We start from the raw sequence: 20,000 nt of genomic DNA, 5'->3' as shown, positions 1-20,000 counted from the left end.
TATCAGCTCTAATCTCTCAATTCTCAGTATAGATTACTCCCTAGGGATAGATTAGAGACTATGGTAAGTGGCCATTATAAGGTCATTATTGCACTCTGTGGGGTAAATCATGAAATTATATTGAAGCCAATACAAATAAAAAGCCAAGAAGAGAGTTTGTCATTGATATTTAATGATACTGAAGTTATCGTGCTTACGTTTTATGTGTATAAAAAGTTGTGCTAAATCCAAAGCACTGTACTCTAGATGTAAGGAAAACCACTGCAGTTCTAAATCTCCAAGGTACTATTTATTGTCCTGCATAAGAATTTATTAATTAATATTATAGTCCTTGAAATATCTAATGATATTTAGTAAAGAATAACTTACAAATGAGAAAAGTAGGACTTCTGATATATGCATATGACTAATTTGGAGATAATATTTTATGTGATGAATAAACTGTTTGGTCCTAATAAAAGGTTACAGAGTCAATTAGAAAATTAGAAATGTGCAACTAGGAAACTGTGTGTACCATGGCGGGGGCGGGGAATCTATGTGTAAGCGTGGTGTGTGTGTGTGTGTGTGTGTGTGTGTGTGTGTACCCATAGATTATTTCAGGATAATAAAAGCCTGAAATCATAAAAGCTGGTTTATGAGGATCATTTTAAAAACAAAACCAATGATTTTGATTGAAAAAAATTTAGCAATTGAACTCAACAACTACTTTGATTAAATGTTTCATTGAACTAGCCAATAGTTGGAGTAAAATGACTGATGAACCAACTATTTGTTACGGTATCACGCAGACATACCCAGAATTTTAAGCATTTATTAAATCTAATGTTAACATTCCCAAAGTACCCTATAAAATATACAAATGAAATCTTCTAGTAAGATTACTTGCGAAAGTTCACATTCATTTAATGACTTTTATTAAAAAATGATGTTTTGATTTAATAATCATTATAAGTTGAATTTATAATTTTAGATTTTCCAGGTTCAAGCTGGGATTCAGAACATTTTACTGAATGTCAAACTCTTAAGTACTGGAAATGATTAGAATAAACTCCTAAGGTTAATATAATAGCATCTTTTTTTAACTAGGTCTCATAAATGACCTATGAATATTCAAAACTTTCAAGCTTAAATAGATGAATATTTCTAAACAGATATTGAATAGCTGGCAAGACATACATAGATATCTATGGGATTAACCTCAATTCAATTAACATTATTCTGAGCATCTAATAATTTTAGCTAAAGATCTGACTTCTTTTGTAGTTGGTTTGTCTTAATGTTCTCAAGGCTCTGAGAAGACCTAGGAGGTCTCCCTAGTCTGACTCTCTTTCCTAATCCCCTGTTCCACTTCCACTGTCCCCTCAGCTGGAGCTGAGTGTCTGATTCATTTGTGTTTTACTTTCCTGGGTTGGATTTTTATTTGAATAAAGAACCTGTAGAAAAGTCTCAAGTTCCAGATAAAGAGGAATAACAAATGGGATGTCTTTCTAAAATACAAACACATAGAATTTTTTTTAAAAGTATCACTATAAAGGCATGTTCCATTACCTTCTCAGAGAATTTTAATACACAAGGAATTTATTTCATTATGTCATTGCCTTGTACAAAAATCTATCTGAACTGAGACACAGGGGAATGAGACAGGATTGAGCCAAAACCCTTCAGCCATTCTCCACAGTTAGGCTGCAACCTCCCTGTGTACAACAGTAGTTCTGAATAATAACTTCTACTCCCGACTCAAAACATCACCCTTGAAATATCATGTTCAATTCCTACTCCAAGTCATTTTTTCATGCTGACTTAGTCTACGCTTTCCTCTTCAACTCACTGTGTGTGCACAGAACCTGGCATTCCCTTCCTCACTGTGTTCTACCTATGCACATCCTGTCTACCATATAAGGACCAAGTTATATCTTATCTACTTCTAAAGAGTTTGTTTGACCTGTCTGGCTTTCGCTGACCTCCTACTTTGACCCTCCAAAGCATCTTTTTTTTTTTTTTTTGGATCATTCTGTTACCCAAAACTACAGAATCTTGGAATCCTAACACTGTATCAAACATAATTTTTTCCAATGCTCCTGTTTCACAGATGAGAAAATGAGTAACTTTCCAAGAGTTATGATAAATACAGGCAGAGCCAGGACTAGTACACAACTGGCCTCTGGAATGTTTCTTGGAACCTGGTTATTCTTGCTATCTCATGTTGCCTTCATCACATGTACTGTACTGAACTCTTCCTGGTGGTGGCTTACTGTGTCTTGCCTACTAGACTATGAACTTCACAGATCAAGAGAGCTGTATCCACAGCAAGCACCTAGTACATGTGTGTTAACTGAATAAACGATGTGCCATCAACGCATTAAGAGTTTCATTTGTATCAACTGTAACAGAGAAAACTTCTCTCTGGAATTAAGTGTTCTTAGAATCCTTTCGCTCAGAATTAGTTTGTGAACAAGGTATCAGACCTGAGAAAGATGTAAATGAAATTTTCCCTTAAGGCTACAGCGTTAGGCTGCTCATTTACTAAAATAAACTAAAACCAGAGCCAATAATTATGAATGCTCAGTTCCTAAAAATATCCGACTGCCACCAGTACAATGTCTAAAAACGAAATAAAATATAGCAAGAGAAGTTGAAGCAGCCCAGGGAATAAAATTGCTTGAAAGTTATAGTACCTATGCCTATACATTGGTGGACTCCTTTTCAATAAAAATACAATTCTATCATGATTATCTCCATTTATATTAGGTTTCTCACTTTTGGATCTCAGAGAGCTCCATGTTTTCACTTGCCCTGTATGCCAATTCAAAGGAAATGAAACTCAAGGAAACCACATGCCTTTGGTGGGTTGCAGAATGAATGGGAAATTAGTCTCTTCCGCAGCCATTAGCAGTATCTTTCCCTTCTTCCTCCCATTATAGGATATGAGGGTCATTTAATTTATCTCTGGAAAAAAAGGGGCTATCTCGGTAGTGTTCATTTTTCCAAATTCTTCAGGATACCATGTGTTACACTATTAGAGGATAATTAGATTTTCTCCCAGGAAAAATGCTCCCCTTCACCAAAGAAACTCCTCTGACAATTCAAATAAAATAAAGGAAACCCTTTAAAGTAACTCCCTGTCTATGCAGCGCTCACCGATTCCTCCTTACATATCCTCTTCTCCAGTTGAATCATATAAAGGTTTTTAATTAACAGGGTATAATTTAATACAATAATTTTTATGTATTTAGTATTTTGATTAACTTATAAGTGTAGCATAAAGTAATCTTGAATAATTTAGGCACCTCATTTATAATCTTTAGTCATGCAGCAGTGGTTAAGTGGTTAATAATATAGTGTTTAAGAATTCAGTGAGCTTTGAGGATAAAATGCTTGGGTTTAAACACTGGCTCCTTTACTTCCTAGCTGTGTGACCTTGGGGAAGTTACTTAATGTCTCTGTACCTCTGTTTCTTTATTCATAAAGCAGAGATAATAAAGTACCTACTTTACATAGTAGTTATGAGTAAATGATTTTTTGTGTATGCAAAACACTTGGAACAGTGACTGGCTCATAAGTGATCAATGTTAGATACAGTCATGATATAATTACAACCTTAAATCCTTTTTTGGAAGAAGTTATAGTATAAATACATGAATTGCTTTTTAAACAACGTATGAACTTAATTAGCTCTAAAAACATTTTAGCCCTTCTACAAATTAAGACTTTTATTACTATATCAGAAAAGTCATAAAACAAAGATATAAGTGCCCCACATACCAAATGCCAGGCATTAGGGCTATTAAAGTAATGACTAGCTACACTTCCTTAAAAGTACATTTAAGGTATAAAAGGAACAGAATAACATAACATATTACTATAATTATTCCAAAGAATTATTTACTAACACATTTCTGAACACTAAGGCACTAAGCCAAAATCTCAGGTCATGTCTCTGACCATTTTTAGATCAACAGAGGAAAGTAAACTTCAAAGTAGAAAGACCATTGTTGAAATGTTCGGTAGGCGGAGCCCCGGCACTTACACTCCTCAGCCATCCCATCCCAGGCCTCATCATAACTTGTCAGTGAAATCATTAACATACATGCATTGAATGGTCCAGGCCTGCATCACATGCGCTATGTACACTGAAGTTTATGAAGTCTGATAATATATATTCAGCTGGAGAAACCTTAAATAGATGAACTCAAAGTTGACTAAAATATGGAAATTTTAAGAGACACAGCAATATATATAAGCCTGATAGACAATAAATTTTCTGCCAAAAGCTCTTTTATGCTGCGGGTTGAGTCAAGTCGCCTGTGTCCATAATGGCATAAAGAGCATCAATCTCACTTAGACAGGAAAAGCCAATAACATTATCATTATCTCCTATTGCCAATGATTAATTTAACGCGTTTATTGCATACCCTCTAGATATAAGGCACTGTGGAGGCATTTAAACATCTATCAAAGAAGTTGCAGTCCGGTATGGGAGAAGTATGTACTCAAATATGTACACAATTGCCAGCCATAAGTGTCCTAAGAGGAATAGCAATTAAGTGATACTGGAGGAGTTAACAGCTGGGAGAGATTATTTGTCTCTAAGCAGAATCCCAAAGCATCTATACTCCTAATGGAATTCATTAAAGACAGTAAAGGAAGAACAAGTTCAGATGGACAGACGAGAGAAATTCTTGACTATCTATCCTGGTGATAAAACTCTTTCTGGGTTTGAAGAAGATATATTGTGGATGGTTTGGATATTCATGCCATTTTTCCTCCCTGATTTGAAATTTATGCACGACTCCTTTCAGTTTCGATTTGAGGTGTCTTACAGATTAAGCGGCAGTCCTTAATAGAGCCCTTAATAATAAGTAAAGTAGAAGCTACTTTGAGCAAATAGAATGAAACTACTGAAACTGAGGACATAGGTTTTTCTTTTTTTTTTTTTCTTAACTTATGAACAAAAAGAAAAAAACTAGTGGAATAATTGATTTCTTATTGTCTCATTTGTGAGATCTTGAATAAAGGATAATAAATCGACTTATTTGTAACGTATCTTAAGGCAGGAGTCTACGAAGTCTGGATTGGATAATCTCCCCAGCATTTCATTTGTTTACTGGGCACCTAATACATACCAGGGATCTAGGTTATCACAGAAGAGTACAAACTTCTGGCACAGAAGGGCAGAGACAGCAGGTAGACATATTTACCTTGACAGTCACTTTAGTAGTTCTTCTAAACCTGATAAAATATGTCCTATTCCTTTAAGTGGATTTGGAAGTAACTTCATCTTTGATTTGAAAGCAAATTATCCATTTGGTAGATAATGAGTGTTCATTTAAACGAGAATCCAGGAATTAATTGTGAACAGTTTAAAAATTGTTCTGTCCATGAAACACAAGATTTCCAATTCAACTATTCCAAGTCCACTACCTACTATTTACTACAGAAAAGCAGTGATTTAAATTTCTTGCTTGAAGAAGGAATAGCCAACCTCCTAATTTGATGTAATTTACACTTAGGAGAATTAGAAAGCCATTTGGAACTTCTTTAGATAGTTAGAGGGAAAGTATTCAGTGATGGAGAGACATAAAAGTCTGTTAATACTTCCTGACAGAAAGGTTGAAAGTCAGTAGCTGAAATGGAAGTACTTCTACAAGGATAAACATTACTTCTTGCTAGAAGTGAAAAAATCAATTCAACAAACATTATTTGCAAACTACTGGTCTAGGGGCTGATATAGAAAATGGTTCCTGTTCTCATACAGTTTCAGTCTAATAGAGGAAGTAAGACATACACACAAGTAACTTCGATGCCAAGCAGAATGTGATCTATACCATAACAGACAAAGTGTTATGAAAGAGGGGAGAAAAATTCTGGCAATGCATTCGGTCAATGATCTATGACGGAGGAAGGTGTCACTTCACGTAGGCTTTGAAATATATGAAAATGTTCATTACACAGAGTTGAGGAAAAGGGCATTCTGAGTGGAAATGGGAAAAATAGAGAATTTTATATGTGTTGTAGGAATCCTGAGAGTGTGTAGAGGCCATGGGGAAAGGAGGGTTGGTGATAAAGAAATATGTTAGAAAGCAGAACAAGGTCAGATGGTGAAGGGCCCTTGAGTTGCATTTATGGAGTTTAAAATTTATTCTCTGCCAGCTGAAGGGCTATTGATGGTTTTTGAGCATGGCAGTGAAAAGATAGAAGAGTTTTAGGAGGATTAATTTGCAAAACGTAGATGGGACGTAGGCCACTGGAGGTAAGGTAACCAGCTAGGAGTTTACTAAAACAGTGTAATAAGGTCATGATGGTCAGGAATAAGGTAGCAGGATTAGAAACGTGGAGAGAAGTGAAGAATTAAGGCTATTGGTTGTGGACTAAAAAGTTTTGTACGTACTGCTTTTAAATTTATATGTATGTGAAATAGTTCCCTTTTATACTCTACCAAGAAGATAGAAGAGCCTAAATCTCTGTCAAAAATTCTAAAAGTTAAAATAGATGATGACTCTTCATAACTCATTCAATTTTGATGAATCTTTATATTTGTCATTTTAATCGCTCGAGGAAGAGGGGAAGCAGATCCTGGAATGCTTGGATATCAGAAAGTAGAAGATGGGAAGATTTTGAAACAAATTTCTCTACAGTCCTCATTGTGATCAAGCTGCTAGCAGAAGCAATGCCCACGTTTATAAAGGCTGCTGATACTTGATCTCTGGAAATTTTGTTTTTAATTTTCAGTCTGAGTTCTTATGTCATCTTAAAGAAAAATATATTTTAAAACTGAATATTAAAAAAAAGAACAAACTGAATATTGAGGGAAAATGGCATAAAAAAAAGTGTGGACACTTTTTCAAGTGAAAAAATACAGTATATCCAGGGATGAGTAGCAAAGAAGGGTAAGTCTTTTTAAAAGTAGGTAACATATACCCTTGAGGGTCTTGCTAAGGATCTCCAAATAATTGGTGAATTTTCAATGCCCCTACCCTGTCATCAGCTTGGAGATTAATGAACTCTAAGCTATGGTTCCCAAATTCCTGTCCAGTCTCATCCTACACATATTCCTCTCTAGGCAGATTGTCCATGCCAAGGCAAAAGAATGATCTATTCTCTGAATGAGACTCATGCTTTATATCTTAGTCACATTTGCTCATACCCTCAAATCCTTTGTATCTATCTTCTCTTTCCTCATCTCTGCTTAATGTTAGGTTGAAAGGTTTAAGACTGCTATTTCTGTAAGCAAAAAAAAACCCAGTCAAATATCAATAATTTCATAAAGTTCAACCTAAAAATTGATTTCATGTTAAGCATAACTCAAAGCTATCTCCTCCATGAAGACTTTCATGATTCTCCATGTGCATGTGTACACTTAATTTGCAATTTGGTTATAACTCTCTTCCTTCCTTTACTTGGTATCTTTGTACATATCCATCCCTGGATTAGAGTTCTACCTCTTTGTAGATAACAGATCATCTGCCAGTTTCCAACAGACTATGTCGCACATAATAGGTGCTCAAGAAATGTTTATTCAACTTAAATGAATGAAACATCTCTGCTCCATTCGACCTGCCAAGCCTCTACCAGAAGGAAATGCAAAGTAGCAGTTGGTTTTTATGCTCTAGTTTAATTGCTCAGTGTTACAGCCTACCCTCATAATGGTATATACCAAAAACACAAAGAGAGGACTAGCTACATTAATAGACTGATTTGTTGCCTAAAGAAATGTGTTGCTCCTTTAGTTGTGAAATTTACAAGTACCCAAGGCACCAATGAAAGGCAGAAGAAATGTTATTGTTGCCAACACCCTACAGCAGAGTCAAATTAAAATGGAAAACTTTACCTTTTTAGATTGTGATCACACTGTATATTCTCTAGAGAAATGTAAATTGTCTTCATTTTCTCCTTAAGACTAAGTAAAAGATCCTATAAACTGTTCCTATTTTTTCTTTAAAATAAGGAAGTACTATGAATAAAGTTCTCTGAAACTGAGATATTCAAAACATGTTTAAGTCAATAGATGTTAGACTATAGAATCACAATGGTGTTTCTTTATTTAGATATCACCAAGAGAATAGATCATTCTTTTGCCTTGGCAGGGCAATCTTCCTAGAGAGGATTACCTACAGGATGAAACTGGACAGGAATTTGGGAGCAATATCTTAGAGTTATACAGTGTCATCATTTATGAGTAATTCAGTGGCACAATGTAAATTTGATTGGGCCCTTCATAAATACAATATTTATTAATACTGATGATAAAAATTTTAAGTCTTAAATGTTATGATAGATATCAACAAATGCTGTGAAGAAAAACTTACAATTAATGGCTCATCTCTACAATATGGGCGATTTCAGGCAATGTAAAGTTAATTTAATCAAACATTTACAAGTCAAGACTAAAGGTAAGACTAGGTAAAATTGTTTTTATGTGATTTACTCATTTTAGGAGACCCCCTTATATCTTTCTTCAGATAATCTTAGTTGTTTGAGAAAAAGTTAAATACATTAAATAACATATACTTACTGAAAAATAGTAATAAACATGATACATGAGACATGATACATGATACATCTTAAAAAGGTGACATGATATATCTTAAAAATCCTATAAGAATAATTGCCCTAGCATACCTGAAGGATATAACATGCTTCTATCAGTAACTGCGGATCATTAATATAAAAAATGTTACTCCCCAGATAATAGTCAAAAACCTATCCTCAGAAATAGCATTAAGGCCTTCATGCTTCAGTTTTACTATGGAAAATAATTTTATTTGGCCCAATATAGCAAACTTTATCCAGTAAAATGAATTTATATATACAGAACATTGAGAAACATATTGAACGTACTGAAATATGTGTAGACCTTAAACCACGCATCTATTTCCTACTCAATACCGATTTATTCAAGTTCTTGACTTTTAAGTTTCTTGATACTTCTACTTAATTTAGTTTGTATACCTTTAACCTACATGGGATACATTGATTAACTCTAAAAGAAAATGTTTACAATCATACAAATTCTTCTTTATCTCATATATTGTTGTATCTTAACTCGATTAATGACATTAAAAAATATCAGAATAGACTTAGTATTGCTATAGGCTAAGGCTGTCCATTGATTTGCATAGGTTTTGACTCACAAAATAGCATCAAAAATTTTGTAATTAAAGGGAAATACTTAGAGAAGATGAGACTTCCTTTTAACTGTCTACAATGTCTATTTAGTACTTGGCACAAAGCCGTTGAATGAATAATGATAACTACTATAAGCATTTAAAAATCAAAGTGTATGATTAGTACTTTGTAATTTCATATGTGTTTGAATAAATTTTTATTCAATTAGTTCAAATTTGCCAATGGCAAAACCTTCATGCTTACCACATAAGTATCATTGTTTTGGAGATGTAAAATGGATTCCAAAATACAAACACAGACTCCTTTATTAAAATGGAAGATTTAGTTTCATGAGGCTCAGTTTTTGGTTTTGTTTGTTATTTTTGAGTACCTATCCTGGAAGCTATAACCACATCAAATACAACATTTTTAAAAAGTCATTTTTTTTCCAAAGACGTTTCACAGGGAAACTGGTAAAATAATTGATGCTCATTTAGAAAGCATATGAAAAATGGAGATTGTGGAAATTCAATTTTACTCATTTCCTTCTAGTATATGTACAAGGAAATGATATAATTATATTTGGAATTTAATGGTAGATTTATAAAAACTGCAAGTTTAGGTATCTCCATTTGTACAAAGTCAGGTTGAAATGAGAAACAATTCACATTTCTTAAATTAAACATTTGTAACTTTTAGAGTAATATTTTATTTAGGAAGTATTTTAGTTTAACATATCACAGAAATAACCTAAAAAATGAAACTAAAGTTTTAAATGGAAAAGTTTACTTTTAAAAGAAAACATTTTGCAAGTACTTTTTAAAATGAGAAATGATCTTAGGCTACTGTGAGTAATTAAACAACTGAAGTTATTTATATAGTCATTAAGAAATTATTTAATTAATCCTATTTATGATTTTCTTTTGAAATGATAATTCTGATTTCTTTCACTAAAATCTAGAATTTTATATTCTAAACTTAAGCACACGTTAGAGAAATATTTAATTCTCTTGTGTACAGAAGTGAATAAGAAGGTCAAATAATTAAAAACAACTAGAAATGATAAATTAGCTCTTATTTTATCAATTAAGAAATTATAAAACAGATCTTTACTACTATGATTCAATATTTTTCAAATTTTATTGTTTTTCAAGACTGTTTTCTCTCTTGTAAATTAACATTTACCACAGACATTCTTATGTTGAACGAACTGACCTTCCTTTTGATTTGGATGAGTTTGCACATAGTTGCCATTAGGACAGTACCCAGAACCATTATTCCAGTTCAGTAGATAAAAATCCTGCTTATTTATGGATGTAAAGGAAAATATTCCTCCTCTCAGAAATGTACAACCATTAAAAGAGGATAGAAAAATTGGAGTGAACAAATGATTCCTCATGCCATATATACCTTGTTTAGTTTGCTTTATTCAGAATGTAATTAGAAAATGCCCTACAAAGTTTCTCATACCTTTTCACTGTGGCTAAGGACAAACAGCCAAATAAATTTTAATTTTTCATCTTGAAGTCAGAATACAACTTTAATACTAATATATTTAATAAATCTTGTAACTCCCATATTCTACTTTCTAGAAAATGCAGCCATTTAAGTGTTTGATTGCAAAGGAATATTATATTCTGATAATTGTAATAACATTTTCTCTTCTAAGCTACACACTGCCATTCTTAAGAATGCATTTTATAATTCTATTCTACATCCCAAAAGATCTGACCCCAAGGCAGAGTTCCAAAGTTCCATTTAAAGTCAACAGAAGTTCTAAGAAATATAACAAAAAGGTAGATTAAGGTTAACGCAACCTAATTTTACAAATCACATGCATATATATGTATATGAAATTTCTCTAAGATTTCTTGTCCTTACCTTCAACATTATATTATAATTTATTCAAATTTATACAATATTGTTTAAAGAAACTGGATTTTACATGATTTGGAGGCTCACTCCCAAATGATTTCACATAGTTTTGCTGTAGTGCTGATTATAAAAAGCACAATTAAATCTTTAAGATTTACCATTTGATTTATAAAATAGATGTGATCAGAACAGCTGTAATAAAATGAAAATATAAATGTAATTACTTTGATCATTGAGGAGTACAAATATACTGTGCTCAATCTCAGAATCAAAATAGTTGCCCACTGAGATACAATTGGTACCATTCCATTTTGTGTCTCATAAATGGTAGCTTTCAATAACCATTCAGGTATAGATCTAAGGACTTTTATATTTCTAATCTATTGGTCAGAGAAATAAAAGAAAATCTAAATTACATCTCGACATTTGGCCATTAAGTCAGCTTTGCTGCTGCTCCAAAACTCCTTTGAACCATTCATCCAAAAATCATTTTTGCCTTGTTCCTTGGACCAAGTTTCAGTCAGAAATGTCAGGATGGGCATATGGTACACAAAGTATATGTTCCTGTTTCTCTCTTATTTCTCATTGATAATTAGGGTTCTGATTCCTTGAAGATCAGGACCTCGAAGTCCTATAGTTGGGCTATAGTATGGCTCTGGGCAGCCCTCGCTGACATGGCTCACCCATCTTTTCTGGACTGTTGTCTCTATTTCCTTTGCCAAGCTTCCCTGATGGGATGCTGCCCGTTCACTGCTTGCTCCTGGCGAAGCTGTTTCTTGGATATCTTGACAGAGATGGCTCTTCACCAGGATTACATACGGTTCGTGTCATTAGGTCTATCTAATCTCTGAGACTGGCTGCTCTGCTGGAGCTATTCCTTTGCTCAAATTAAACCACAGGACTGACTCAATGTTCAGTTTCCTCCTGAACTGTGCTTAGCTATGCTCTGTTAGTTCTTAGCACGAGAATGGAATAGGGAGTAAAAACAATATCTTTTATTCTAAATCTAGTGGATTATGTCTTTCTCTGACCTGCTAATTAACAAAAGGGACCTGAGATTTAGTGTTGCAAATGGTAAATTTATCAAGAGCTAGATAACATTATGTGACCAATGATTACTTCTGTTCCTGCCTTTTAAATGTCTTGCTGATGTTACACCATTTTCAGTGCTCAAAGATTAAGATAATGTTGAGCAAACTGAAGAATGTCAGTTTCCACTAGTTATGTGAAATTATTTGGTCATCTGTTGCTTATATAAATTGTTTAATTCTATCCTAATGATAGAAACTACTTACGGAATGTAGGAACCCTGAGATAAAGTTTTAAACTGTGTTTATTGGTGTCAAAGTTTTTAAATACATTGTTGTACTTATTTGAAAGGTCAGTTTAAAATTCTCCCAAAGTAGTCAAAATGCATATAATTTTAACACATATTAAAATATAATTTCTTATGTAAAGTATCTTCACATTAAGTAATATTCTGAAGTGATCGTTAACTTTACATAATAAATATCTTTAGCCATAAAATACCCATATCACCAAATAGACAGCCACTTCCCTAAGCCCTATGTCAAAAGCTTAAGTTAAAATACCATATGGGTATACATGGTACTATGGTATTTCCCCCTGGTACTAGAAGGAAAAAATACTGAATAACAATATTCATTTTTAAACAATTCAGTCAATTACTTTTTGACCCTCAGCAAAAGAACATTTCTAAGTCTCAAATAGTGTTACTGCAAAGGAAGATGTACCTTCTAACAAAGTATCTTCTTTTGATATAAAACAGAAGCAGTTAGCTACAATACTGTCACCTAAAAGTTTTCTGACACCCTTTGCCTAAATTGCGGGGATTCATAACACAAAACTTAAATACCATCTGTATAGTTCTATAAAAATCCTTTAAAACCCTACAGGAACCCACAAATTTCCACTATTGGCACGGTGGGGATACAGCACTTTTTAGCTGAAGGCACTGTATCTCTGGGAGGATCTTTTTATTAGGAGGAACTAGAATGAGCTGTAAGTGCCACATACGGGGACTGGAATAATGTAAAAAAGAACAGCGGCTACTGAGCCATACTTGTAGCACTTAAAAAAAAGAGAGATAATAAAGAGCTGGCATAGTCATAAGTTCTGTACCATCACTTTGGAAAGAGATCTCAAAGCTAACTAGCAAAGTTAATAAAAAAGTTTAGAGGTTAAATAAAAATAGAATTAAATCAGAATGAAAATTATGAGGCCCAGAAATATTAGGAAAAAAAAAATTGAAGATAAATGAAAAATTGTGAATTAAAAAATCTGTGAAGACATGTAAAGCAAAAATATGCTTTTATGTTTAGAGATCTTCTTAATGCAACTTAATGATCCAAAATATCAGCAAAAATAGTGCAGGCTTAACAGGCATGAAAACAATGAGCATTCCACTTGTTCAAGTTGTCAGTCACTTTCAACTGCTTTCCTCTGATATACAGAGCCACTCCAATTTCAAATGCTTTTGTCCACAGAAAGATCTAAGATCTGTAGGGATTTTATATAAAATATCACCAACCAAAGGTGTAGGGTCTGCAAATTCTACATGTGCCTACAAACAGCAATTTAAATTTTAAGGCAGCCACAGAGAATAGAAGGAAGAAACGTAATATTATATACTTGAACATTTTCATTATGTTTCGTGACACTTCATAATTTATATTAGATTTTTCAATACTGTTGCACAAAACGGGCATCTAGCAGTCCCTTTTAGCTGTCTTTGGTTGCAAAGTATTATTGCTAGGAGAGGCTGAAGTTTATCATTGGAGTGATATAACGAACTGAGGTTCTCAAGAAGCAGAGGATGTTGTAAAGATGACTGACTGGGACATGCAATGCATAGAAAGTTCTGGGGCGTGTGGAATGTGCATTCAACATGTTAATAAAAAAGATTAATGTGATCTCCATTGCAGTCCTGGAATAACACTACACTACTCCTTTTGTGCAACGCCGCAGACTTAGATTTCCTTACCCTAAAGTTTTGGCTTCGAAGAACACAACAGATATACTTTCTAGTCTTACATGAGCCATATTAACATTCTGATTCTATATAGAAGTTCATTAACTCGCAAACTTCAAACATTTGCTTTAATAAGAGGCAGAAAAAATAATCACCTGCAACTAATATAGAATATTAGCAAGTAGAACTTTGAAATGGCACGGAGGCTAAGAGGATTCAGGAATGACACGTAAGAAATGATCTGAAAACTCAACAGTAGGAGACCCTAATAATCAGAAAGGGGAACGGCATGACAATGGAAGGCTTTGTGCGTGGATCCCTCCATACAAAACCAGCTCAGGAAGAACATTCGTTTTGATCTCTAGAAACAAAATTTGAAAACATAAAAATGGGAACCTCATTTAACATTTTCATAAGAGAAAGAAAAGGCAAACCTGAGCCAACTTACTGAGAGTGAGGAGAAACAATTGCTTAATAAAAAAGAAACAACTGATTTGAACTAAATATGGCGGGTACATCATTAAATTTCTCTTTTTGCCTCAGGTTTGGAAGGAGACAGGAAATGGATTGATTCTACCAGTGTGAGTTCACCTTCCAGGTCTTCTCCAAACGTTTTCTTCTCTTCTCATTCATTTAAGTCTAACACATGGGAGAAGAAAGTAAGTTCAAATTATTTCCACCTGAACATAGCATCAATCCTAACTCTTCAGGTAGTTTTTATAAGAGGCAAACACCGGTATAAAATAGGAATCTAAAGTAATTTTATCCATAATCTGTAAAACTCTGAAAAGTCAGGTAATCAGGGAATATTGGCGCTGAGGTGCAGAAGGGAAGAGTATTATAAATTGTAATGATACTTAGACTCTTACAGGAAGTATTCTTTACTTTTGTTCAGACCATGATGGGTCTAGATCTCTTACAATAGCAGCAGAAAATAAATTGTAGAAATCTACTTGATCGAAAAGAGTCAAAACAATTTCAAAAAATTATTAGGTAAAATCTGTATTATTCCACCTGACTTTACCCTGTCCTACTTTCTGCTAAAATCCTCTTGAACATACATCTGATTAATACTGTATTAATCGCAATAATTTTTTTTTTCATTTCACCTTCAACGAGATAAATAAAATTTAACAAGGTCTAGGAGGATAATCACGAATGCGGTGAAGGTCTATCACTTGCTATTGACATAACTCTGGACAATTATAAAATACATATTAACTAAATAATTAAAATTAAAAATAAAAGTTCACAAACACACTCTGCCAATATTTAGAAAGATCTCTTAGCTAGCATTCTATTTCATTATCTCTTCTTCCTAAAAATCTCTTCTTCTCCCTTCTTCAGAGTTCTAAGAGAATCCTGGATTGTACTTTTGGAGAGATTACCTCGTGAAGTCAAACCATTTCTCATTAACTGTCACCTCCCATTTGATTCTTCATAATCACTATCATATGGTTATTGAGTGCTTACTTTGTATGGTATAATGTGTTAGGGGTTTCATATACTATAATATGTCTAAAATATAGTCTTTGTCCTTAAGGGACCTGCCATTAAGCCAGAGATAACTGCAAAATGAGCATGCACATGTGCAAGCACACATGTGCGTGACCACACACACACACACACACACACCGTGTTAGTTCCTGATAATGATACAAGCAGCCAGCTCTTCAGAAATGTGGAGCAGAGGGTAGGTCCTGACTGCAAAATTACTTGGGAAAGCCTCCTGGAAAAATAGGATGAGGCCCTTAAGGAAAGGTAGAATTTAGGTAAGAGAGGAGAATGAAAAAGGAAAGGGAAGAAAGGCAAAGAGTTAAGGCAAAATAAATGCACTAGTTTGGCAAAAGCCTTCATTCAGGGCACTCTAAGAGGGAAAGCCACAGCGCGGGGAAGTGTTACATATGGAGCGTCAAAATGAAGAATATGGATGATAATTTGGCCTCTCTTGTTCTCTAAAAATAATTTATGAGAAGCACTAAACCATAGTTATTCTACTCTTCCAAAGCTTCAAAACATCTTTTCTGTCAACCTCAGGAATACTTCTTTATTTTACTATTCTGGAGTTGAATAAAAATACTAAATGAAGAAACAGTTTCAGTTTTGTTGTTTCCTGAATCTAAGGACATTTACGTTCTTGGATTCAGCAAGTAGGATAATACTGAATTCATCACCGTTTTCCCCCCTGAGCCTGTCCTCTTCTGCCCTCTATTTCTCTTCACGGGCTTTTACGGTTGCTATGATTTTTCCTAATTTTCCTCTTTGTCCCCAGCATTCAGTCAGTGGTCTTGTTCTGTATTTCTCTTCACAGCACTTCTTGTATGGATTCCTTGCTCTCCAACTCGCTGTCTTGTACTTAAGTCAGATACTACATCCTGCAAGGACTCATCTGCTTCCAGTCTCTCCCAACTCCAGAATATCCTACCTCACTTGAGTTTCATTCAGGCATGGTTCATTCAGTACACGTTCAGATTACTCTTCCTAAAGCCCATCTCTGGTCATGTGAAACCCAAGCTTATAACATTAGTAAGTTCCATTCTGATCAAAGTAAACACCATAGCTTGACATTTAAAGCATTCAACAGTCTGGTCTCCTTTCATATATTCTACATTCCTGTCAAACCTCATATGCAATGTTCTCCAGGCACATATCGTGAGCTCCTGTTCTGGGTTTATATTATTCTATTTGGATTATTCGTTGCCTCCAACCTCAGATAACATCTTCTTCTTATCTCAAAAATCTCTTATCTCCTTGAGTCTGAGTAAGGTGCTCCCTACCATAAATTCCTGTCTCACGTTCTTTCACTTCTTATGGATCTGCTTACGTCATGAATTATAAGAGGAGGTGGGAGGAAAAGCAAAGGGACTGACTATCAAAGAAAGTAACCACACAGTTATGGAGAGCCTACAAAAAATGTATTAAAATGCAAAATATTTTTATATTGTTTATGGTCTCCTTTACAGCAGTAATGAGGTACTACAAGAGGTAATATAAATCAGTAACTCTGAATACGGCACTATGAGGGACACAGGGAGCAATTATTATATTCCAGGCACTTGTTTTATTTGCAAGAATCCTATGAGGTACATAGTATTATGACTTACCTCACTTTCAGCTGAGAAAACTGAGGAAACAAATAAAATCGTACTCAGCTATTAAGTGCTAAATCTGGGATTGGAACCACCACAGTCTGTCACCAGAGCTCATATACTAATACCACTAGGCCCCTCTGCCTCTTGCCAACAGTTGCATCAGCTTAACTTACTCCCTCCTCTCCCCCGACCAATGACAACAAGGACCAGTACCATGATTTCATTTCAAGACACATGACTATGCTACTGAAATGTAAAAAAATTCTTTCACTTCTGCTTAATTTTCAAAAAGTACTTTGAAGTGCATTCAATTATATGCAGACAAATTTTGATGGAGAGAATTAGATAACATTTTCCTTTGTCTAATAATGTACATAAAATGCCTTTTAAGTCCAAGCATCTTAAAACTCTATAAAGATGAAGATATAGAATACTGAAGTGACATTCCATCAATAATATTTGACATCCAACATACAAAATGTTAATGACAGCAGCAGAAACAGATTCAAAGAGAGAATGTTGACTCAGTATTCTGCAAGATAATTAAACATGATTATAATTTATATAATTTAGGAAAAAACAAGATTTGGTCTTCCTCCAATTTTTGTCTTTTCTGAAATCTATTTCCAAAAAGCCGAGGGAAGCTTTCCTTTTATCTCTCTATGGAAAAAACACATAAATATTTTTCACATGCACTAATTCATATAAGCACAAAATGTACGATATATTGTCTATGAACATCTTAGTTTTCTAAGCCCATAGTGGCACTACATCAGGCACTAAATATACAATTTTTATATATTGTTTTACACACACTATTTTTTCTGAGGTATTTTTATAATTAAAGTGTAACTAAATAACACAATGAAAAAATCGAAAATAGCAACTGCCAAATGAAAAATACTAGTAACCTAATAATGCTGTAATTTAGCCCAATTATTATTTCAGGTTCTAAAACACAATGTTTAATAAACTATCATATTGAATCATTCATTTTTTATTTTAATATCCTTATCACTGGACACATATGTTTTAAAAACCACCTCCCTACATACCCTCTATATATCGTTCATAACAACCCCTATATATCATATAGGAGTGCAAGGAGGTGCATTAATAGCTTAAACACTTTTATTACGAATACCTTTCATTTCTCTGAAATTGGTCTTTTTTAAAGGGGGAAAACAGTATCTAACTCTTGTTGGCTCTTTAAAGTTTTATTGTTTTAGCATTTGATACAGGGAGCGAGCATCCTCAGGAGAATGGCTGAAAGTCAAAGGCCTCAAGCTACCCACTGCTTGGCTGAGAGGATAAAGCAGGGATATAAACACTTTTGTTGGATTGCTCACTTTTCTTGTGCTAGAGTACTGCTACTCTCAGGAGCATATATTCATATGTTCTCTCTACTTCAAGTTTTTATTACTTCTTTTGTATTATTTAACACATCTAAAGACACTTCTAAAAGACAAATTTTTCCATTTTGAAAAAGTAACGGTTTGGAACCTGATAAAATATATTAATGTTCACCGTGTGTTTTTCACAAAGGTGATAGAGTAAAAGTGCTATAAAGCAATTAGGCACATGGTCTTAAAGACATTAATATGTCAAATAGAATGAGATGTCTCAAAAATCAACAAAAATAATATCCGGTGAAAGGTCAAATGGAAATAGGCTGCTAGAAAGACCATATTTCTCTTTCAGGCCTCTGACTAGATATTTAGTACAAAAATAGGGGAGGAAAATATAAGAATGAGAGGAAGTACTATTCTTACCTCAATAACCTGAAATTAGAAGTATGTGATGTTTAACTCTCAGAAGTATGGACATTAAGTTAAAACTCATTCTAACAACTGAATGGATTGTTCAGGATTCAGATTCTAACTTTTCCTCCTGAACTCTAAGTTCTAGCAGGGTCCATACTTTTTAGTAAACAAGAAACTGATATGCTTGGCCTACTGAATAAGACCAGGCATTTTTTCAAGTGTCATACACATTTCTGAAATCCACAATACATCAATTTTTAATACATCTACTCTCTCAGCTCCATTAAAAAGATGGTAGGGGAAAGATTTTAGAGTAATTAATGATATAGTTAGCTGCTAAATATTAATAGGAATCGTAGTCTTGCATAAAATATAACATATAAACCTTGCCAATACAGACGCACCAGTAATTAAAGTTGAATATGTAATTACACTGATTTATAAGACAGGCAAAAAGTTACACTTTACCGGCTTCTATGTAAACTGTGTCTAACAGTTAAACTTTGCATTTTACGGTTTATAAAAACGGGAAATATCTTGACTACAGTTCATAAATGGTTTAGAGACCTGTAATAGTAGTAAAAATTATGACAACTTGTTCCATCATGAATATTCTTATTGGACCATACAAACCAAACTGTGATAATGATCTATAAGATGGAGACTCATCTTAGACACTGCTATACTCCCAAGGGAATGTTAGTAGTACTAAGAATTTGTAGAGGACTGCTAGTACAATTATTATAGGACACTGGAGAGAATCTAAAAGGTTTATTAAAACCAGTTCTGATACACTTTCTCGTATCACAAACACGGTGCAGTTTAAATAACTCCATTTAAACTTGTATTTTTTACTTATCCACCATTCAAAACTTCAGAAGACTAGTAAATGCTAGAAGCCTAGGAATATCGGTTCTTCCCCTTCTGGAGTCTGTTAGCCCCACTTACATGTGCGGCTGAGGTGAGCAGCCCGGGCTGCTGTTCCCATTGCTGTCGATGTGATCCAGGGAACCATTGAGGTCTTCGTGGACAGCCTGCAACAGGCCACTGGAGGTGTTATTGATCAGTCCAGGGTTACTTAGCAAAGGTAAACTGCTCTCTGCCAAGGCAGCCTAGTGAAATGAAGAGGGTGTAAGACAACTCTGGAAATGCCCTTTCAAATACTTTTTAAAA

At 34.1% G+C, this 20,000-nt stretch overlaps 1 protein-coding gene across 12 annotated transcripts in view; it reads right to left on the bottom strand.

The window, feature by feature from the left end:
- The window catches only part of FOXP2 (forkhead box P2), a 540,259-nt gene that overhangs the window by 14,337 nt on the left and 505,922 nt on the right, over positions 1-20,000 (bottom strand). For all 12 annotated transcript variants that reach the window (XM_082400044.1, XM_082400040.1, XM_082400041.1 and 9 more), the window contains one exon: positions 19,776-19,939. In XM_082400044.1, coding sequence (XP_082256170.1) covers positions 19,776-19,939 — 164 coding nt within the window. The remainder of the gene's footprint in view (positions 1-19,775; positions 19,940-20,000) is intronic.

The sequence above is a fragment of the Balaenoptera borealis genome (genome assembly GCF_965194805.1).
Source record: "Balaenoptera borealis genome assembly, chromosome: 7".
Classification (NCBI taxonomy): Eukaryota; Metazoa; Chordata; class Mammalia; order Artiodactyla; family Balaenopteridae; genus Balaenoptera; species Balaenoptera borealis.
This window is presented reverse-complemented; position numbering and strand designations above follow the sequence as displayed.